A 24,355-nucleotide genomic window follows, 5' to 3' on the forward strand; every position below is an offset into this window, starting at 1 on the left:
TGTTTAATGACTTCTTTGATCATAGGTAATACTGGAGTAGAGCTTTGTGACTGCTCAAAGGTGTCTAGTAAGAAATCCTCCTCAATGGCATCAGAGTGCATTGACACTCCATGGTAAAGGGCAGCTCTGTTCAATAAATGATTAAACCCAATACTATCTTCTGTAGGGGAAGGTTTTGTTGGGTAGTACTGAGGCTCAGGGATGTCTGGTGCATTGTTTGGTGTAAAACCATATGCCTCGTCCTCCTTGGGATATTGGAGGTTGACATCCTCATCTAAAGGGTATGTTACGTTATTGCCCCCACCTAAATCATACTCTTCGTCAGTGTGGTGTGATGATGTAGGAGATTGAACTGGAGAAGTTATAGGTTCAATGTAAGGATTAGGAGAGGGTGAAGGAGAGGCAGGGTGCATTGGAGATGTTGCACAGTCCTTTTTGGCAGGAACCACAGGTGGAAGTGGTGTGTCTGCTGGTCTTTTGTTATATGGAATTGCCTCCACATGTCCAGTTTTTGGATTAATATAGACTTTTTTCTGTTTAGGATCTGGTTTAAACCGTTCTTGTTCTATAATCTTTGGCGTCGATTTTTTCGGTGCCGATAGAGGTTGATTAGTGTTCTTTGCCTTAGGAGGACTGATTGAGTCCTGTGGCAATTTCTTCGGTGCAGAAGATGGTCTAGGCTGGTCTGTATCATGCCTTGGAGTCTTGGTTACCAATATTGTAGATTTCAGCGTTTGTTGGGCCTGCGGCACCGGAATCTGGCTTCCCTTCTTTATTTTTGGAACCGGAGGGTTTCTGAGTCGAAGCTTTCGGGTCCGGTACGGTTCTTGGCTTCGGCACAGTTGTGTCTTTTGGATCCGGTGCCGAAGAGTCTTTGGGCACCGAAGGGAGTTTTGGCATCTGTGTCGAACAATCCTTCGGTGTCGAAGGATGTTCCAGTGCCAATGGAGGAGGTGGAATTGGCACATGATGTTTTTTCAGTGCTGAGGCACCGGAAGGCGTAGTCTTTTTCCTCGGAGCCGAGCCCGAAGGCGGGGCGTCGGAGGGTAAATTTCGGTCTCGACTGGGCCCCATGGGCGGAGCACCGACCGCTGCCTTTGTCTTGGGTAGTGTATGATGTGCGGGGGCAGTGGTACTCACGGGTTGTCGAGATGGAATCGAATCGTCCGAGTCCTCTGCCCCCCGATATGATCTGGAGATCGGGCGAGTCTTCCTCAGCGACGAGTGGAGCCTCGTCCTCTGAGATATCTTCGATTGGATCTTCGTCCTCGGAGAAGTCTTCTTCGACGATCTCCTCCTCAAAGATGGCCTCCGGTGCTGGTGCTGATCTCATTTCGTGTCGACAGGCCCTCCGATCCCGAATTGTTTTCTTCGATCGTAAGGAGGCACAGGCTGTACAGGTCGTGTTCTGGCGAGAGACAGAGGTTGCAGACCTCGTGATGGTCGCTATGAGGGAATTTTGCTCGACATACCGGGCATCTTTTGAATGGAGTTCGGTCCATGAGGCGTAGGCCGCACGGCGCAGATAGGCCTAACGGCCCGCGTCGACGCACCGGAATGTAGCTGATGTTGAAAAGTCTATTCAATGTCGAAAAAAATGTATCTAAAGTTTCTCACTTCGAAATTGCGGAAAAAGTCTTCGAGGCGGAGCAGAAAACTTTCATCCGAACCCAGTGGCGGAAAAAAACAATCTAAGGATGGAGTCGATGACCATGCGCAGTATTGTCCAAGGGAGGAGTCACCTATCTCATGACTACAAAGACTTCTTCCAAGAAGACAACAACCTGCAATCATCCGAGCCCAACACCAGGTGACGATCTATTGCTAAGTGTAGGATCTGCAGCTCATATGCCTCAAACATATGTTTACAGATAAACTCTCCCGTGGTCAGGTCCCTGGTGTATGGGATCATAATACCCTTTAGCATCAACCTGGGACATTGTTAAAGCTATTTTAGCTTTGTTCAGACAGTGCATGTAAAGGAAGAGTTCAGTTGGTTTACTCTCCGGTTAAATAAGATAATTGAGATATTTCTTAGTAGCTGAACAAATGCCCTAATCTAGTGCCTGCTGTGTGTTCTGCTCTCTTGTCTCACTCCTCTTTCGTTCTCTCTGTTTTTGTGTTTCCTACTTTCCCTCATTCTCTAACCTCCCTTAAACCCCCCCTCTATTTCTTCGTCTCTAACCCTTTTCTTCCTCAGCCTCCTCCGCTTTCCTTCTATGGTCCCGCTCATTCCCTCTCTCCTTGATTCCTCCTCTTCCCCCACCTTAGTCTCCCTCTTGCTTTGACCCCTTCTCCCCCAAACCCTCCTCTTTATCTCCCTCTCTCATTCATACATCTTTTCTCTCACTTTCCCAGCCTTCAGCACCGCTGCCTCCAGTACACCAACAGATATCGGTGCACACGGAAGAGACAACATGATTGCATAGTCTCGCATTTGGGACCTTATAAGTGTTTAGCCATGCAACAGTTGATGTTGCTGCACCAAGGATATTGTACTGCATAACTAAATACTTATAAGGTTCCAAAGGCGCTACCTATTGGCTATGCAAAGTCTAAATTTTGAAAAGGGCAAAAAAAAAAGACCCACACTTAAATAACTTCAATTGAACAGCAATCTTAAGGCTATACCAGTTCTTAATACCTGGAACACATCAGATGACTGCTTAAAACTCTTCTATACGAGGCAACCCTAGAACATTTTAGTGAGACATACTAGACAGCCAACGGCCTTATGAGGCACTTGTGCACTGTACAAAAGCATGTATTATCACATGTACGCCACACCACATTACACCAACCATTACTACATCTCTCACACAAAGGTACAACCATCTCATGATACTATAACATATCTACCATCGCAAACTCATTCCGCACCTCACAGCATAGCAATTACTTTGCTGCATTAATTGATACTTAAAGTGGGCAAGCATCTTGCGTATTCAGGCTTTGCCAACATTTTTGAATTATCATAGCCCTAAATGTTCACCTTGACATTTCGTTTCCACCACTCCCAGGATTTACTGAAATACCAACATCTGCCAATGTAGCCCTCCAGTAATGAGACCATGAAATGCATTTCCAAAGGAGGGTTCTTTCATTGCCATTCAACGTCAACATGTTAGGACCCCGAGATCTAGCACTACTTACCATCTACATCACCTCTCAGTTTGGTTGACTGGCATGGAGCCCTTCTGACTCCTAGCCACTGTGAACTCTGGTGGTTCGGAAGAAAACATGAGGCAAAGCTTGCATGCGCAACATGGTGCTTCCCACTATAAAAGGCTGCAAAAGCCGATGGTAACAATTTTCTTTAGCAGTATTTATTCAGAAATTGCACACCTGTAGGTATTCAGTGTTGATTATCGAAGACCTCAGGACCAAGAATAATACTCTGAGGATACTTTACCCTATAAACTCAATACTATAGCCACACAAGCCAAAAAGAAAAAAATCACCCTTCTAAACGGAACCTCTGAGTCAACTAGAAATTCACTTTACATCTTAATGACACATAGGGCTCCACATATTCAGACAAAATCTTTATTGAAATGTGCCCTCAATATGGTTCATACACACAATTTACACATGTATGTACATAACACAAACATATGTACACTCATACATACACTATACACACATATACACTGTACCCAGACAGCCCTACATAGAGGTTACTCCTGCCAATCACTGAAATAAGGCTGTGCGTGCCCAGATTCAGCAGGTATTAGGCAGAGAAGAAAGTCCATCTCCATTGAACAAGCAATTTCAGAAGTGGGTAAAAACCACTGCAGCCCACCCAAATAGGCAAAAAGGATAGAGGAGAAGAATGCCCCCAGAGCTACAATTGTAATTTTGTCTCATTGGCAATTTAGCACGATTACACAATCATTTACATTCAAGGGAGAGCCTGCACCTCCCAGTTCACTAACAATTACATGTGCCCAGCCCCTTAGAGGCTACTCTGTGTCCCCAAACCCCCACACACAATAGCTGCCCAAGCTGTATTTAGTATGGAGCTCCATTTTAGTTTGCGTCACTCCAAGTAGTGGAATGGCTAAGCTTCCGAATGCCAATCTGTCCAGCTGGGGGAGTGTCAGCTCCTCCCATCCTTCAAGGGAGGATTAGCAAAAACTCGATCACCTTGGGCTGTCGAAGCAATGGACTCAGATTTCGGAACGTATTAAAGAAATGACAAAAAAACTGAGAAAGAAGTGTGTTCGATAAGTGTGCTTCATTGTACAGACAAGTGTACACCATGCTATACTTCGATTTCCACTTGCTCGAGGCTCACCACCACCTCATCGCACAAGTCCTCCACCTGGAGTTCCAGATCTCCAGCTGTTGGCGGAAGAGGCTCAGGCCCTCTTTGAATATACGGGGAGTCACACTCGTCCATTGTGAGGTCTGGCACGTCTTCAGACTGTGTGTCTGAACTTTCTAGGTCACTGCGTAGGCTTTCTGGCTGAGCTAGGGTAATGTTGCATGTTTGGCTGACTACACAATCCAGTCCACCATAGCTGGAGAATTTGTAATGGTGCTCCTCCTCCTTCTCACTCATATGGGGGTGAGTATGCAAAGAGTCTTCTGTGCTACTACCACTAACCAGAGGATAGTGGCTGGGCTTGGCCTCGATGTCCACTTGAATCTCCATGTTATTGCAATCCCTGCAGAAAAAAATTGTATATATATTCAGCACAGACAAGTGCCAAAACACATGGCTGGAGGAAGTACATACATGTACTACAAATAGAGAAGGCAAAGCTTTATAGGTTCTTGGTAGCATAAGCATATAAGGTGATCAAGGCATAGTAATGAACAGCTCAGCAGCACTTTGATAAAAACAGTCTATAGTCAATAGCTTACAACCAAAAACCAAAGGTCTGCTGAAAGGTCAGAATCCACTGCCCTATTAAAATTAAGGAAAGGTTTGTGCTATCCAGCAATTTTACCCCACTATCATGCTATACTAGCCACTGGGCTCACATGTCCCGCGGATACTGCTAGGTCCCCATGAAGCTTGGCCCTCAATATGTTCCAAAAATGCCCCATGCATGAATGTTGCTGTTCATGATACCACTGGTCTCGACTACAGACCTGCTGCTGCTTCTTTACCAGACTCACCCAGTCTACCACAACCCACTACCAAATTCCTTTATTTCACCTACCCACATACCAGCTCATGCCAACCACATGTGGATTTCTTTGCCTTGCATCACTGTAAGCTGTGTCCCCGGTTATTCGGTCTCATTTCTTGATTTTGTGACATCTGACACAAAGTTAAACTAGCGTCCCACTGCACACCTGCCCAATGTGAAGCATTGCATACACTCTAGCCACCAGCCCACACTCACCTGTCCTGCGGGTTGTAGGAGCTAATGATGGAGCCTGCCATCGCACGTGTGCTGGCGCTGTCACTCACAGCACCAAGGCTGACTGAATCTTTGTGAAAAGTCTCTTTTTGCACATCAGCCTGGACTTCTAACCTGTATTGAAGATGAAGGTACAAATGTTAAATCGGCTGAAGTCTGTAATGGTCATCCTGTTTTCAAGTTGCTGACTACAACACTAGAAACAGATTACAAAAGATAGAGAGAAGGAAAAGGGGCTCAGGAGGGCCAGCAGTGAAAGAGAATAGGCATGGGGAGACAGTAGGAGCAGAGAGAGACTGGGACAGAGAGAAGACCGATAGAGAGAGAGAGGTGGGGAGAGAAAGGCAGAGAGACACAGACATGTAGGGAGGGAGCGAGACAAACTTGTGAAGAAGAGGGGGGGAAATCGTGGCTATTCTGCACCACTTCAAAGGCTGAAGGAACAAATTTAAAAATGCAGATTGTGAAGCATGGAGGGAGCCAGATGTCCAGTTACCCTGTTGCTCTAGGGAGGAACAATCGACCACTACACAGTAGCAGCTACTAGAGACTGTTGGCAATTAAGGAGGATTTAAAGTTTTGGCATTTGATGGCATACTGTTACCATGGGTGAGCTTAGCCCTGGAACTGGAAGAGCATTACATTGAAGAAACCTACACAGGCCAGCAAGGGTTCAACACCTAACTGAAACAGCAACCACAGCGCACCTTCTGTTGAGCTGGGACATACATTCATTTTCAACAGAAATACAGAAAAAGACTGAAGGTGGTGACCAATCTGCAGAAGAAGCAGTATTCACCAGAAATATTGTTACCAAAAGTAACTTTCTTTTGAAGGATACTTCTTACTGCAAAATAATCTTATAAAGGAATACATCTCCACCCACAGGTAGGATTAATTAGTGCCAGCCAACCATGAAAGTCGTGAACAGGAGCCCTGTGGAAATATCAGTCACTAAGTGCCTGAGGTATGAGAGTAATGAAGAAGAGGCTGCCTGACAAATCTCAGTCCCCAACATTCTCTGGGTAAGAGCTGTAAAAGTTGCCAAGGCCTTCATTGAGTGTGCTTGAATACCTGCGGGAAAGGAAGGAATGAGGTCTTTCTTGACATGGCGTAATATATCTAAGTTAATGGTAACCCAGCAAGAAATGGTGCATTTGGTCACTGCTTTGCCTTTCATGGCTACGGTAACGTTCATAAAGAGCAGATAGTCAGCTTTGTTCCTACTTGTAGGTTGAACATAGTGAGAGAGTACATCTGTGGTCTGCTTCATGCAACCCTTCCTCTTCTTGAACGCTGAAAGTGACAGACTGACCCAGTGTATGTGTGTGAATATATATATTTCACTGAAAAAAACATAGGTTTCACACATGCTATAGTTAGCTGGACATTTCACTCGTACAAAACCATTAAAATTCCCCCATTATAGTTAGTTCAGCTAACTATAACTCGCACCCCCGCAATGCACTGCTGATGAATTCACTTATTACATCACTCATGACATGGTCAGTGACATCACTCATGACATCACTCATGACATCATCCAGTGAATGCGAGTCTTTCTGAAAAATAAATATTTTTTATATAGATGTATATCTAAAGGTCGACGGAAGAATAAATGGGTAAATAAGTGTCTAAATAGATTTTTTGTAAAATTGATTGTATAACTCACTTATTAATTGTACCTTAGTGAATACATGTATTAACGAGTAATGTTTAAATATTTAAATATCTCTTAGTGTCTTACTTTGTGTATAAGTGGCTGCAGGGTTGTGAGTAGCTACATGAGTGTGTATATGGGTTATTGGTTTGTTTTTGGAGTATCAATATGAGTGTCTGTATGGTTCGGTGGGGGGATATTACTTAGCGTATAGATGCATGAAGGATTGTATGGGTGAAGGATTGTATGGGTGGATGAGTGTATGGGTGTGTTAATGCGTGAATGACTGCCTCAATAGTGTCTTTATTAGTAAGTACATATGTTATAAACTAGTATGTGTGAGTATTGATGTACATAAGTGAGTATATGTGAGAGCGAGAAATTGGGAGAGTTCCTGTATAAATAAGTATGTGTTTCTAGAAGTGATTGTTTGAGAGTAAGTATGTGTAAGTTTCTGTAGAAGTAAGTGTAGTGGTGTGTGCATAGCTGTATATGCAAGTAAATGGGGTGCTGCATCGCAGGAGGAACACTTTGAGGCACGCTGGTGTTGCTGTCCTTGAGAGGAACGGACTAGTGGGAGAGTGAGGTGAACTTTGTCTGGGGGCCGCCTAGAGGGAGAATGCCAGCTTGCTTCCCGCTCCCTGCTTACCCCCCTGCTACAAGAACTTCTGGACTACGTGTCCCATCAGCCCAGCGCTCACCTGTGCGCCTGGAACACCTGAGGCTTGTTGGCTCCGCCACATTTAACTGCTCACAGCACCCGCTGCCGCGGGTGCCGCATCGCAGGAGGAACAATTCGAGGCACGCTGGTGTTGCGGTCCTGGAGAGGAACGGACTACTGGGAGAGCGAGGTGAACTTTGTCTCGGGCCGCATAGTGGGAGAACGCCAGCTTGCTCCCTGCTTCCCCACCTCCCTCCTGCTACAAGGAACTTCTGGACTACGTGTCCCAGCGCTCACCTGTGCGCCTGGAACACCGGAGGCTTGTTAGCTCCTACCACTGCCTGTATTTAATTAACCTTACTGACCATCACGCGGGCGCAGGCTAAGCCAGTGCAAAGGGCGGGCCGTCTGTGGCCGTCCGGGGCTGGGCTGGGCCAACTCCCTTGGCTGGTCAGATAAAGATGGTTCAGGACTTGAGTAATGCAGCCAAGTATTTGTATATTAATGTAACTGTTATTAGCACTTAGGTTCTTAATTGTTCTTTTAAGGTCCAATGCCTGCGACCAATAAGCTTTGATATATTTGCCCATACATGTTTGTTTTATCATATTCGGTTTTTATCTAAATGAGCTAATCCTTCTAAATATAATGTAGTATCAGGTCAGGACCGGGCCAATCGCGTGCTACCGTTTAGTATATAATATGTCGAAACACAAACGAACTAATAGACTGCTACCTTGTAAAGGCGGTCAGCGCTATTAACTTGGAGATCGACAGGGTGGAACGGCGGCTCTCGTTAGGTTTAGGTAATGTACCTGACCCTTTAATAATGACTACCCCCCAATTGGAGTCTAATACTGCGACTAACCCCGGATGCAAATCTATCAGGTCCGGATGCTATCATACCCCTTTTAATAACCCCGGATGCAAATCTATCCGGTCCGGATGCGGTCTGTGACGCGGAACATGACAAAGTGCCTAGTATTTCAGTAAGTAATGGGTCCCCTACTCCTAAAAGAAAACGGAATTGTAGGAAAATACAGCAAAAACAGGTACCAGATAAAAAAGGCACTAAGGCCCCTATATACAAGCCTATAGTGGAAGTCATAACTAAAGGAGAAACTATCAGCGATGAGCAGGTCAGTAAGATCATAGCCCAAGTAAAGTCATTGGTAAACCATATTAAAACCCCTGGAGGACAGAATAGAGCAACTCACTGGTGAAGTGGGTAGACTTAAAGAAATAATTGCCACGCTTGAGAAAGATCTCATAGAAAATAGGAAACCAGAAGGGACAAAAGGTCCAGAAGCTGGCCAAGGGAACGGGGACATCTGTGGAAGGACAGGAAGGGCAGGTCTCATGAATAGCCCTATTCCGGGAACATTGGGGAACTCTACCTCCTCGGGATATAGTAAGGAAATGCCAGGGAATAGCAACCCAAGTAAGGTAAAAAACCATGGGGTAGTAAATAAGGAGGTAATACAGGTACCCATTAAGGACAAAGGGAAAGAACTAGAGGTGGCACAAAGAATTGGATCCCCCAATCTGTTGTCCTTATGTAGCAGTATTAGCAAAAGTCCCAACTCTCAGCCCAGGTGTTATTGAAACGCATGCCTCACTCAAAAATAAAGTTGTGAATTGGCTTTACCGCAACTGCAGTTACACTAGTAATCGTCTGGACCAGATCCTCATGACAAGGAGAGTAACTTGGATTGGCCCATCAAGTAAATCTACTAAGGGGGACTGCGTAATTATCAATTTTAGGAACCCACACTATGCCCGGACAGCTCTGGAAAGAGTATCTACTCGGACAATTAATGATGATAGTATTATGCTTCTTCCACTCGGATTTTTCTACAGACACAAAAGAGGATAGGCCAGCGGCTACAGACCAGAATCCAAGGAGACCTAACTGGCCAATGTCTATCGCAACATCCCACTATCTCTACTTATAATATATTCATTCCACTCTCATCCCTAGAGGAGATTGATTGACATATCCCTTCCCGCCACAATGTAGGTATGGCGGGTCTGGGAAGTACAAATCTACTAGGGGCAGCGGGATTGCAGGGACATTTGTCGCCTACACAGGTAGGCGGTCATTTGGTGGCAAATATCCAACTGGAAGATATTAGTCCCAGTACCATGCAAAGTGATCCTATAGAGTGCCATGTGAATGGATCTACCCAAGATGTGATTAGTATGTCTAAAGTGATTAGTGATATACAGCCTTTGTCTATTGAGGTAGTCGGCCCCACGGAGGGAGCTACCAACCATGGTTATAGTCTAATCCCTTGGAATATAGCCGGGTGGACAAAGAAGATACACTAGGCTGGAAGGATCTTGTGAATAGTTACAATAGTTAAATTGTATGTTTCCAGGAAACCTGGTGCACAGATCAAGTTAATTTTGACTGGTATGTCTCTTACAATTTACCAACCCTGCGAACTACTGTCGATAGAGCAAAAGGGGGATTGTTAACATCTTGTCAGTCAAACTACCAGTAGAAGTTAAATTGTTTAAAAGCATTGGATGCCACGCTTAAGTATTGTGGTTACATCACAAAAATGGCCGGGATGTTTTGTTAATTAACTTCTACAATAATTTGTTTGATTCTACACAGCATAATGTGGTTATTAAACTAGTGAATATAATTGATAATCTGGGCAATAATGAAGGAGTCAATTTTGATAATATTTGGGTGGGTGATTTTAACATATCTCTGTGTCCTCTTTCCTCAACTAAGGTCTGTGGGTTTAGAAACTATATAGGCGACGATTGTGTGCATTTTTTGAATAATACCTATGGTGAGACACTAAACTCCGATATTGCTAAACTCGATATGAATGTTTTGCAATGTAAAAGAGATGGTGATGGAAACTCCATACCAAAGTTTACTGGCAGAAATGCCAACACCACCATTGATCACGTTCTGGTATCGGTAAATATCTTATTCTATTGTACTACCCCGGAGATAACAGACCTATTTCTAAGTGATCATAATTGTATCTCTTTGACATTAAGTATTTGGGAATACAAAGGTCATATAACCCAAACCACAATAGGTAATATAACCCCATGTAGACCCAACGGTTTTAGGATTAAGTGGAAAGGGGAGAACTCGGACAAGGTTCTAAAAAAATGTTGTTAAGGCTTGCCATACAGAGATTTTTGACTGTTTGGATGATCATGCCAATCCTCTGTGTATTTTATTACATTTTAATAAAATCAATGGAACTATTGATAGTATCATGACTGCAACTACTGGGGAAAAACGTGTTCAGAATAAAGGGTGGTTTGACCACGCATGCACCCACTCTTTGAACCAGTTAAAACAAGCTTTGCCAGGTAGCACTAGGGACAGGTTGCTTGTCAGACACTTGAGACTGTCCTACAAAGAACAAATTAAACGGAGAAAGGAGCAGCTCCAAGAAGAGGCCTGGGATATTTTAACAATGGCTGTGAATACATCTAACAGCAAAATGTTCTGGGAAACAGTAAATTCCCCCTTTTTAAAAAATGAGGAGGCACCTGATTTAACATCTCATGTTAGCAGCGAGGCATGGGTGGCACATTTTACCGGCATCTTTCACCCAGGGGATGTGGTTTTAACAGTTCCTTGGGATGCAGATACCTGGCCAATCCTCCCTCTCAACATTACGCTTGTAGAGGATGAACAAGGAATCAATAGCAGCAAGGGCGGGAAAGCACCTGGCCAAGACGGTGTACCAATAGATATATATAAAGCCACACCGGTACTCTGGGGCCCCATATTGACTAGAGTATTCAATGCAGCTGTAACGGAAGGAGTACCTCCAACATGGGGTGAATCCATATTTATACCCATATTTAAGAAAGGGAATAGATCCGAAGCCAAAAACTATCAACCTATATCCCTGCTAGGCTCATCTGTTAAAATTATGAGCAGGGTGTTGCTAGTTACCCAAGAAGAGTGGGTGGAGGATAATGGGATTTTAACGCAAAGTCATTATGGATTCATGAAAGGACGGGGAACCCTGAAACAATGCATTAATTTAGATCTTTTAATAGGGAAATATACACGTGCAAAGCAAGGGTCTCTTTTCCTCTGCTTTGCAAATTTCAGTAGTGCATTTGACCTAGTGGACAATGCTCTGTTATGGCCAATCTTATTGGATCTTGGTGCCCCGGAGCCTATTATATTTTTTCTGGCGAGACTTTACACCAAATTATTAACGTGCTTGCGTTATGGCCAAGGGGGTGAATGTACATCTAAATTTGAGGTTAAATTAGGCATCAGGCAAGGCTGTGTTCTTGCTCTGCTTTTTTTATTAATGGAATAGATGCTGAACTCAAATTGGTAAAGTCTGATGCTCCTCAGGTGGAGGGCCAAGATGTACCGGTGCTGCTTTACGCAGACTACGCGGTACTCCTTTCAAGAACACCTATCGGCCTACAGAGAATAATTGACAGGTTCACAGATTTTATCAAGGGCAGAAAGATACAGATTAACAAAACTAAAACATATGCCCTGATCTGTGGTGCGAACACAGGAAAATCGAAATCCTTCTATGTTGATAGACAAAAATTCTAACTGTTGAAAAGTTCTGTTACCTAGGTATAATCTTCACTAGTAATGGGATATGGATACAGGAGGTAACGAATGTTAGGGCCAAAATGGCTTAAAGTGCATATGGGGTTTTAAAATTTGCTGCCAAGCTAGGGGACCGCCGAATCGGTAATATGTTGCCTATTTATCAATCTAGATGCACCTCAATAGCACTTTACGGTGCGGGGGTATGGGGCCATTACTACCATGAAGATCTACAAATAGAGGAAAACAGGTTTCTTAAAAAGTTACTCAGAGGAGGCTGACATAGCTAAACAGAGTTAATACATAACGAAGTGGGGCTTGCCCATTTGACGGATCTAATCGGGCTAAGACCACTGCTGGTATGGAGATCTATATGTTTGAAGGAAAAAATTGTCTTTAACAGAAGTATTACTAACGATTGCCTTCGACTAGACAACTGTCTAAAGATCCCTTGGCTCAAATATATAGTAACAACATTCAAGGATCTTGAACCCTGGTACTCCAACTGTTATCCCCAAATTGGAAATTAAACATACATTTTTGAGGAAGAAAATAAGTGAACGCCAAAAGAGTAATGGATAGTTAACAACTAACAAGTTGTATTATTCATTTATGGATACTGAGGGCTTTCAACAATACTTAAATATGGTAACTAGAACATCTCTTCGATTTGTTCTTACCAGAATGAGATTAGGCATTGTCTATCATTTGGTAGCTTTTCCATGTGTAAAAAAGTACCCTGTTGCCCTATGCCCATGTGATGGAGTTACAAAACCGAGCACTCTGCACTTTCTCCTTATTTGTGACTTATATTTGCACCTTCGTATTGCCTTCCTCAAACCCCTGTTTAAAAAACACCGCACTTTAACTGTGAATGCTGCTATGTGTTTGTTGTTTACACTACAAGAGCCAGATATCTGTTTTTATACTGCAACATCTCAAGATCAATTGCTGCTAGGAAGAGTATGTTATTTTAAACTGATTTTATAGTCATGTTTACTGTCAATTAATTTAAATGAAATGTATGTCTGTTTTTTAATTGTCACCATGTATGTGTTTGATTGTTTTACAATAATCGAATAAAGCTTATTGAACTGAGTGACTGACTGTCTCAATAGTGCCATTATTAGTAAGTACACATGTTTTAAACTAGTATGTGTGAGTATTGATGTATACAAGGGAGTATATGTGAGAGAGATTGAAAGAGTTCCTGTATAAATAAGAATGTGTTTCTACAAGTGATTGTAAGAGAGTATGAATACGTTTCTGTATAAGTGTAGTGGTGTGTGTGTGTGTATAGCTGTAAATGCAAGTAAATGGATGTCTGATAGTTTATTTGCATGTGTGAGTAGGTGTGTGAGTAAATATGGATGAGTATCGATGTGTAACAGGATGTATAGGTGTACGAGTACATATGAGGAGTACATGTATTAGTGACTATAGAACTGTTGGTGAATGAGTGGATGTAGATTTTGGAATTACTGAATAGGTTGTTGTAACTGGTTTGGTATCTGCATTGTTTTGAAATTTTTTGTTTCTATTTTTGAATGTGTGTATCAAAGGTTATATTCGGGTGAAAGGAGGTCTGCCACTCTTTCACAAGGATGATGTCATTTGAGATTATCAGTGATGTCATGAGTGAGGTCACTGACCATGTCATGAGTGATGTAATATGTGACGTCATCACCAGTGCATTGCGGGCGCGCGAGTTATAGTTAGTTAAACTCACTAGAACAGGGGAATTTCAATGGTTTTGTATGAGTGAAATGTCCAGCTAACTATCATGTGGCAGAAACCTATGGTTTTTTCAGTGAATTTCAAAGGTTTTGTAAATGATAATTTTTTAATGTATTAATTGTTTTTTTTAATACTAATTTACTACATTGTTTCAAAGTATTTATTTGTAGATAGTTTATTTTTTAAATTACATTACATATTTTTAACATAAATTGAAATAAAAAAAAATATTGAAATTGTAAAAAAATATATATATATTTTATATTTTTTAAATTTATATATATTTTATATAGCAGGCAATGATATCCTGTGGAAAAAAAATACAAGTTACTGGTAAGTTCAGTTAAATTTACTTTTCAGGAATAGTAGTGAGCTGAAAGATGCAGCACTGAGGTCTCTCCAGATAACAGCTGAGTAAATCGGAATTCGTAGTTCGGCTGATTTGATTATTTTTTTTAAGTTGCAAAACTGCACACTTAGAAGAATTTCCAAGTGAAACCAGTCAATGTTAGCCTATGAAAGGAAATTCAAGTTACTGTAACTATGATTAGAATTACTTTTCAGGATCAGTAGTGGGCTGAAAGATGCAGAACTGATAACAGGTGAGTAAATCGGAATTCGTAGTTCGGATGATTTTAGAGGAATATTTCACTCAATAGTGAAGGAAGGGGGCGAGGCCTGAGGTGACATGTATGCAAACACGCCCTGTGGCGCGTTTTAGTTTGGTTAATTAATTCCTCTGCAATCCGGAGGTCCCCTGTGAGCCAACTAGCCCACCAGTTACCTCCAAGTATGCGCCAGGGAGCTGCGTTGCAGAAAGGTGTTCAAAGGGCACTCCCCCTTTTTACAACACTCTGCAATGCAGCTCTGTGGCGCTTACTGGAGGTACCTGGTGGACTAGTTAGCCACTAGGGGATCTCTGGATTGAAGAGGAATTAATTCTTCAACTTAAAACGCACCACAGGGCATGTTTGCACACATCCCCTCAAGCCCTGCCCCCTACCTTCACCACTGGGCAAACACGCCCCGTAGCACGTTCTAAATTGGGGGATTAAGTCCCCTTGCATACTGGGGGTCCAACTAGCCCTCCAGGAACCTCCAGTATGCACCAGGGGGCTGCGTTGCAGAGGTGTAAAAAGGGGCGTGGCCTGATTACACCCCTGCAACGCAGCCCCCAGGCACGTTTGCAGAGGGGGGTCCTTGGGGGCCAGCTAGCCCACCAGGAACCTCCAGTATGCGCCAGGGGGCTGCAATGCAGAGAGGTGTAATGAGGCCACACCCCTTTTTACACCTCTCTGCAACGCAGTCCCCTGGCACATTTGCAGAGGAGGAACTAACTCTCCTTGCATACTGGGGGTCCCCGGGGGCCAACTAGCCTCCCAGGAACCTCCAGTATGCGCCAGGAGGCTGCGTTGCAGAGAGGCGTAATGAGGCCACGCCCCTTTTACACCTCTCTGCAAAGCAGCCCCCTGGCGCGTTTGCACAGGGGGAACTAATTCCCCTTGCATACTGGAGGTCCCTGGGGTCGAACTAGCCCACCAGGAACCTCCAGTATTCGCTTGGGAAGGTACGGAGTACCATACAGAGTACTGTACTTCGTACCCCGCGATTTAAAAAAAAAAAAAATGGGGCCTTGGGGGTCAGGGTGTTTCTACCCTGCCCCCTTTGCGTGCTTTGCACGTTTGTTTCACTGCTTTCTTGTGCCTCGGTTCTACTGAGGCACAAGATGGCTGCCAACGCTCCTGGTTTGGAGGGTTGACAGCCAATTAGCATGAAGCTCGAGAAGGTACGGTACAAAGTACGGTACTTCATCTATAGATATATCTATGATTTTACTTTTGATTTTCTCAGGAACTATTGAACGGATTTACACCATTTAAAAAAAAGGGTAATCTGTGAACCGAACTCTACCTTTTTGCCAAATTTGGTGTAATTCCATTCAGCCGTTAGGGCCGTAGCCCTGGCTAAAGGTCCCTATGGAAAATTGCATGGGGAAAACAAGTATTGGGACCCCTCGCCCCCTTTTTTCTCAGCCCCCGCTTTACGAATCAACCCCAAACTTTCAGGGAGGAGCGGAGCAGGCCATTTTCTTGGAGAATTTCACGTGTTTGTTGACAGGTGCCAAAGTTATTCCAAATAGAATGTTTCAGATTTCCTATGGAAACTAGGTCCTAACTATAACTACCTACTGGCGACTACTGCCAGTAGGATACATATATATACACACATCGAGAGGTATACAGACAGAGACAGAGATATATATATATATACATATACATATATATACATATACACATACATATATACACACACACACACACACACACATACGTGTCACCAGTAGGTAGTTATAGTTAGGACCTAGTTTCCGTAGGAAGAGCGTTTCTTTAACTTGTCAATAACTGTATTGACAATTGGTGGCGTGGCTTGGACGTAGATGTAGGCGGCAGCGGATCTCGGAGCTCCTCCGCTGCCACCCTTCTCCCGTCACCATCCTGACCACTGATCCAGGTCACCGACCCCGGAGGCTCTACCTCTGCTCCCTGTGCCCCCGTTTAGCGGGGGAGGCAAGCGGAACGGCACCCGTGGAGCAGAGTAACGGACCCTAGAAGAGCTCCTGAGGCGGACTGTCCAGAGGCTCTCAAAATGGCGGCGAGGGTCGCGAGAGGTGCTGCCTGACCCGAGCTTCCCTCCACTAGCGGCACAGCTCCTGCCACATGAACGGAGGAGCCAACGCTGAGAAAGCCCCAATGCAGCAGCCAGTACGAGCGGAAGTGATAGAGGAGAGGCTCCGAGGACTAGAGGGGCAGCTATGAGATCCCTGCCTGACCTCAAGATGGCGGCACCCTCGTGACACTGGGACAGTGGTGGTGGAACTTTTGTCTGAGGACTTAGGAACCCAGGAGGACAGCAACAACAAGGTTGGGCTCGGCTTGTGTGTACTGGGCTAGCGCAGTGACACAGAGCGTGCTTGAGGTGGTAGCCCTAATATGTAGCCCTAATTGGAGACTTAGAGACCGCAAATTGCGCCCTGACCTGGCCATGCACGTGGCCCTGACCTGGCCCTGACCTGGCCCTGCACGCGGCTCTACGTCTCGGGCAGTGGCCCTGCGCCGTCGCACTTGTGGGGCACGGAAGTGAACAGTGCCGCTCCCTCAGCACGATTTGCAGACCCTGCTGGCCGCAGGGCGCAAACATACCCTAATAGCTGGACTCATGCAGTCAAATGCCTTGCAAGGGGCACATGATTTAAGAGTGGGGCCCTTCCTGGAGTTCTCCCCCGGCTGAGAACCTTGTACGCAACACAGTCTCTTCCTACAACGGTGAGAGGGGAACACCGGTACTTCCCCATGCGCTGCGGTGATAGAGAGGAAGGCCACGGCGCAGCCTGAGAGGGGTTGCTGCTTTTTACCTGCGGACCTGGTGGCCCAGAGCCTGGAGGACGACGATTGCAGTACCTGGGGTCGTAGATTAGTGCCACATCACTGCGGGCCGCTGCTTGCAAGTGCCCTGCGCCAGACGGAGGAGCCAGCCCGGCCTGTACTACCTACCGCCTGGATTAATCTGCTCCTTGAGATCGGGGCAGAACTCACCGCTGGGGCATGAACTCAAGATGGTCAGGGGGAACCGAAAGAAGGGCTTTGAGACGCTGCGACTCGATGATCCGGGTCACTCCATGGAGGAAGAAGAGACGGCGTCTGGTCCTGGAGGCTCCGTACAGCCACGGGACCCTTCTCTGAGTGACATTATGCAAGCCATCGTGGCCTCAAGGGAGGCACTAGAGAAACAGATCGACTCTATAGGTTCTGACCTATCTCTCTTGAAAGATGACAACAGGAAGTTGAAGGAACGGGTGGAGACTTCGGAGACGGCCATGAAGGACATTCCCAATGAGGTTACTGCCCTGAAGAACTCGCTGGCTGAAGTGGCTCAGAAAGTCCGGGTGTTGGAGCTCCAGGCTGAGGACAGCAAAGGGCGTTCTAGACGCAATAACCTCCGTATAGTTGGTATCCCGGAGCGAGAAGAGGGCCAGGATGCAGTGTCTTTCATGGAAACTTGGGTACGGGCGGAGACGGCTCCAGAAGGGCTCTCCATTTTATGCCCTGGAACGAGCCCACAGAGTTCCAACACGCCTACCTAGGCCTGGAGCCCAACCACGCCCGATGGTGGTACGACTCCTACACTACCGGGATCGCGATCATATTCCCCAGAAGGCCAGGGAGCTGCAGAACTTACGAATCGGCAACAGTAAAATTATGATCTTCCCGGATTTCACCAGGGACGTTCAACGGCAAAGGGCCTTCTTCTTGGCGGTTAAACGGAAGTCACGAACACTGCAACTGCCCTATGCCATGTTCTCGGCCAGATTAAGAGTTACTGCTGAGGGAGTCAAGCATTTTTTCCTCACACCGCAAGCGGCTTGGGATTGGATAGAAACCAGGGGGGAGACTGGGGGAGGAGGGGGACGGGGGGGAGGGGATGCCTCGCCTGAGACCTCGCCGGCGCTCTGACGTGGCGGCCCGGCTCCCCTGCCGGTTGGCAACAAGAACGGAACAAGGCGGTGTTGGCGGTAGCGGCCATCAGCCAGGGAGACGTCAGCCCCTCCAGTAATACTTCGGAGTCCTCAAAGAATGGAGAGTTGAGTCCAGGCTCCAGCAGTGCTCATGGTTTATCAAAGGCAGACTTACCAATAGTCACTCCACAAACAGCGGATGGAAGGTTTGGCTGATGGGACTGCATGGACATTGAGGACCCTTCTGTAAGGTACTGGGGTGTGTGAGGAGTCTTGGCCACCGATAATGGGGGTCGGAAGCAGTTGGTTGCTGATGCTCGGTAATGCTACATTGGGGGGATGAGTGGGGGGGGGGGGGGGGGACCTACTGCATGGAACTGAACCTTTCGGGAGAAGGGGGGGGGGGGCATTCGGACCTTCTTGATTTAACGTTCCAAATAGCTTGACCTGATCTAGACTATCTGCGCTTTGTTTGCTTGGTTTGGATGGGGATGCCATGTTGGTTGTCTGTCCTGGGGAGAGGGAGTTGGGTAGGTTTGGACTGCTTTGTTGATGGGGTATGTTTTAAGGGGCCTGGGCATGTCGGAGCTGTCTATGGGGGAAAATGTCAAGTACTATGTTGTCTGATATGGGAGCCGCCTTAGGCTACAAATGTCTCACGTGGAATGTTAGGGGGATGCACACCATGCATAGACGGCACAAGATTCACTCTTATTTAATAAGAAGGGGTATTCATATCGCCTTCCTACAGGAAACGCATCTACTGGCAAAAGGGAAAGCTCTGCAACGGAGATGGAGGGGGTAAGTTTACCACACTGTCTACTCGGCCTATGCTAGGGGGATGCTAAAATGGGTAAGGGCGGGGTCCCCTTCCAATGCACGATGCAGCTAGTTGACCCAGAGGATTGGTATGTAGTGGTGCGGGGGAAACTGGATGGCAGAGATTTATTGATGGGCTGTTTGTGTGCCCCGAACGTAGAGCAGCCTACCTTCTTCTCCTCGTTGTCCCGTAAGCTGGCTCCGGTCTTGGTGAGTCCATTGCTCCTTGGAGGGGATTTTAATTGTGTACCAGACATTGCCTTAGACCGTTCACACCCCCTTACTAAATGCACCGGCGAGCAAACTGGCGCTTGTGCGTTCTGCCTGGCAGCGACAGTGGGGATTGGTTGACTCCTGGAGGGCTCACTATCCATTAGATAGGGATTATTCATTCTTTTCTGCCCTCCATGAATTGCATGTTCGCATAGATGCCTTCTTGTGCTCCCCTGACGTGCATGGAGAGGTAGGTCAGAGTGAGTATCTCACGCGCACGGTCTCTGACCATAACACGCTACTAGTCCAGCTGAGGTGGTCACAGCTGTGAGAAGTTGGCCTGATATATAGTGCTCACTATTCTAGTGATCACTGTGTATCATACCAAACGACCCTTATTGATGATTTGTTGTAAGTCAACCTTCTAGACCAGCTATCCTAGTAGCGTGGACAAAAGCAGTCTTCAGGCTAAACTCTAGAGGGCGTGTTAAGCCAGCTGTTTTACCATCACATATACCCCTTGAACACCAAGTGAAAGGACACCACACAAGTTGTTATGAAAATAAAGTATATTTATTTATAACAAGTCTACCCTGAACTCTTTATGAGTCAGGGAGCTAAGCACAATACAAAACTCTTACGAAAATACTTCAAGTTGCACAATTTACACAAATGCCCGAGGGGCAAGAAAAACTATACACTAAAAGCGGAATGCGAAATACTAGCAGGTAAGTAACAAGATCCAGAGGCTTCAGGATCGCTAGGACTACACTACTAAACTCTAAGGTTAGGAGCAGGAGGCCTAGGGAGATCGGGTGCAGAGTGTGCACTCTCACGCGAGATGCGGGACAAAGTCTATGGAGGCTAGTATTTCTAAAGTTACTGTTTACGGACGAATCCGACTAGGTAGACTTAAAACGAAAAAGGATCTGGACACTTGGATAGTGAACCTGCGTTGGAGCACAGAAATGCTCGAGTTACCTAGCCCAGGGGGTGCGGCTGCATAGGGTTCAAAAGACGTCGAGAATCCTCGTTGTAGTCTATGGAGCGTGAAAGAAGAAGTTGCTGGCAGGCGACCAGTGAAGATGTTCGGTGTGATCCAAGCCTGGATCGGTGATGGAGAAGACCTGAAAGCAGAGGGGACTCAGTTCTTAATCACTAGCCAGTGATTGTGTGGGCACCAGGATGGCACCGGATGAGGTCACCGCGATCAGGTGAGGGGGCGACGCTGGACTCTGCAGTCACACGGTCCAGGAGGCGTTGTCGGCGACCAGGCTGGAGGTGCGAGCTGTCCCACGAAGGTGTCGGCGATGCTGGACCCAAGATTGGGGCAACAAACCTTGGCAAAGGCAAGTCCACGCGGTGGAGTCAAGATGGTGTCTGGAGTGGACCAGGACGGTCCGTGGTGCTCCTCTTTCGGAAGGGAGCAAGGGCCAGTCTGGAGCAACCAGACCAGCGTTGAAAACGTCATGGTACGTCGTCAGGAGGGTCACTGGCCAACGGGCAAGTGACCAGACAACGTGGCAAGCAGCACAGAGCAGAAGGGCCCCACGCAGATCTCGTGGATGCTGGGGGGCTGGACTTCGGTGCTGGAGCTGCTGTGGGTTGGGGCTTCTCAAACCCCAGTGCACTCACTCGAGGGTCCCTCGGTGGTCGTGCTGGTTAAGCGTCGTGCAGGTTTTGAAGATGGCCGGTCCCTCAGGTCTCGTCAAACCCACGAATCTCAGCTGGGCTGATGATGCAGGTAGAGGTCAGAGATGCCAGGGAATCCGGGTCTCGTCGAGCTGGGCAGTCTTGATCCGGAGGATGGACGTGCAGCAAACCGCGATGCTTAGGTGGTGCCTGCGGGTGCAGGGTGGCTACTCCTTAGCCACAAGGGAGAGTCTTCAGAGAAAGTCAAGAGTTCCTTTCGTGGAAAGTAGTTCAAGATTCAAGATTATCTAATTTGGGAAGGGGGCCCGCTCCTACCTTTATCCTAAGGATAAGGGGCTGGCACGCGACTAAGACCTGCCCATGGGTAGGACCAGGAGGGGGGTGGTTACACCCCTCTCCTTTGTCCGGTCTCTCCCCAGCTCAGGGGCTGGGACGCCCCTGAAACTGGTTTGAGACCGGCATATGCACAGTGAGCACAGGGGTGCCACTTGCAGTCACCTTCCTCTCAGCCCTGCCTACCTGGGATACACAAAACCCTGTCTGGGATGGTGCTAGCACCGCCCCTGACAGAAAACCCTTTGTCCAAGCTCTCCTCGCTGGAAGGACTCCCAGCAGCAGGAGGTCAGACTTGCGTGTGGTGGCAGCATCCATTTTGTGATGCTGAGGCTCGAGTTAACTTTAACCGGGGTTCACAGTTACATACATGTCGTGTCCCCCTCAGAAGGGTGGAATGCTAACCCCGTCGCCAGAATTGGCGAAGGGTTAGTATTCCAATTCGTATGACACCTTACTCGACATGTTTTGATAAAGCGATACCAAAGTTAGCAAATAACCGCGAGGATTCTAATGCACTTAAGAGTATATGGTACGCGTTATCATGGAACAGCTATTAGGACTTGGTTCCGCAAGCTGCAAACGGGCTCAGCTCATGCCAGAGCACCATCTCACATAATTCCAAGCACTCTGCCTTCAGGATTGATAAGGCCTGCCATAGGAGTGACTGATAGGAATATATGTGTCCATTTTAGGGTGATTACACCACCTTGCCCCAGCTGTCGTGCAGCCAGTTGTGTCAGATTTGGATGGCCAGCCAGGGGTGGCATAATACATGCTTCAGCCCCTGGTAGGCCCTGGGGTACACCTATGCCCTGGGTACCTATAGTACACTGTACAGGGACTGATAAGGTGGCCCAGTACCAATTGGTAAATGCACCTAATGGAATCCATTTTACAGAGAGAGCAGTGGGCCTGGGGTCCTAAGTCGAAAAACTAGCAAAACACCAGGCAAAAAGTTGGGGGCAACCATAGTCAGATATCCACCTTCCTACTAAAGCGTCGCCCACAAATCCCCACCTGAAGGGTGCGCCCAGAGGCGCTTTAAGATCAAGTCTTCAGGACCACGATAGCCTTGAGTATTGAGACCTATTTTCAAATCAATGAGGGGTCCGCGGGGTAACCACCATTGAGTGGGATGCCTTCAAAACGGGAGGGAGATGCATTGCAACGGTATTGGGGGTTCGGAGGACCTTACTACACGATATCCGCCGGGAGGATGAGAGATTGGGCTTCCTAGAGAAACGACCGCAACGGCCGGATAAGCAAGAGGCTCTATTGGAGGCAAGGGAAACTACGGCGGCAATGGTAGAGCGTCTCCGCTGTTTTGACTACAAGTCCTATCTTACGCGGGTGCACTCAGAACGAGACAAAACGGGAGCCCTCCTGGCCTGGTTGTTATTCTGGAACTCAGGGATCAATTGGGTGTAGCCCGGTTTGATCAACAGGGAATTAATGAGCTATTTTTCGATTATTATACAGAGCTCTACCGCAGTAGGGTGCTACCATCGGAGGCCGACCTGCAGGGATTCCTGGAAGGGATATACTTGCCGGAATTAGACGAGGTAGATGCGAAATTGCTGGGCGGCAAAATAAAGGTGAGGGAGGTAAGGGTAGCCATTAAGAGTATGGCGCGGAATAAAACGCCAGGCTCGGATGGTTTCCCCGACGGAATCTTATCACACTTACGTTGACCTCCTGGCGCCCCGTCTGACGTGGCTTTATAATGAGGCTAAAGGATTGGGTAGATTGCCGGAGACTACCAGGAGGCGATCATTGTTCCACTGTTAAAACCGGGCAAGCAGCCCTGGGACAGGTCGGCATATCGCCCGCTGTCCATGTTCAACCTGGACTATAAAATTTTGAGTAAAATACTGGCAACGCGATTACTCCCCCACATGTCTACAGTAATCTCTGAAGCTTTCGCCGTGGTTAGTGGCACTCGCCAGGTTGCCCCCTCTCCCCATTATTGTTTGCCATAGCGGTGGAGCCTATGGCGGCGCAGGCTCGGGTGGGCCAGGCATACCAGGGATTGGATATGTACGGTAGTGCATCATATTGCGCTGTACGCTGATGACCTTTTGATCTTCTTGGCGGATACTGCTGACTCTTTGCAGGGGGCGAAGTCCCTACTGAAGTCGCCGAGTGCGGTGGCTGGGCTCAAAGTTAATTGGCCAAAGTCGTACCTGTTCCTGACTCGTGAAAAGACACCTGCGAAGGGGTGGGTATTAAAGTCCCGTATGCCCCCGAGATCCCACTCAAAATGTGTAGGACACTCCCACATGGGGGCACATGGCGATGCCTGGGAACAGCAGGGGTTGGCGACAATAGGTGTCTTGTATGAAAACGGCGCGTTGATGCCCTTTGACATTCTGAGAGACAGATTTGAACTACCTGGAGGAGACGTCCTAGACCATGCAGCGTGATCGGCAGCGATCCGCAAGCATTGGGGGCAGGGCATGACTATGGCCATGGGCTGTCAGTATGTGTGCGGGGACCGTCAAGGCTATCACGTGCCTTTATAGGCGTATGACTGGAGGCTTTGACCCCTCTCCTAGCTCTGAAGGCGAAGTGGGAGGTGGACTTCGCGACAGCGATCCCTGATGCAGCGTGGTCTGGTATTGTGGAAAGGGACGCGCAACGCGAGGTTTCGGCTGGTGCATTTTCACATCCTTCACAGGGCTTATCTGACCCCTGTTAAATTACATTAATATTTCCCGGCCCACTCAGCGGCCTGTCCGCGTTGTCCGGCGGAGTTGGCTGATTTCCAACACATGCTTTAGTCCTGTCTGGCACTGGGCTCCTTTTGGCAGGGGGT

At 46.9% G+C, this 24,355-nt stretch overlaps 1 protein-coding gene across 1 annotated transcript in view; it reads right to left on the reverse strand.

Moving 5' to 3' along the window:
* Positions 1–3,532: 3,532 nt before the first annotated feature.
* RNF19B (ring finger protein 19B) overlaps positions 3,533–24,355 on the reverse strand; it is a 180,685-nt gene continuing 159,862 nt past the window's right edge. The window contains exons 8-9 of the mRNA XM_086955734.1: positions 5,358–5,489; positions 3,533–4,670 (exon numbers count right to left, since the gene is read on the reverse strand). Coding sequence (XP_086811860.1) covers positions 4,265–4,670; positions 5,358–5,489 — 538 coding nt within the window. The 3' untranslated portion in view covers positions 3,533–4,264. The remainder of the gene's footprint in view (positions 4,671–5,357; positions 5,490–24,355) is intronic.

The sequence above is a fragment of the Lissotriton vulgaris genome, chromosome 2_1 (genome assembly GCF_964263255.1).
Source record: "Lissotriton vulgaris chromosome 2_1, aLisVul1.2, whole genome shotgun sequence".
NCBI classification, from domain to species: domain Eukaryota; kingdom Metazoa; phylum Chordata; class Amphibia; order Caudata; family Salamandridae; genus Lissotriton; species Lissotriton vulgaris.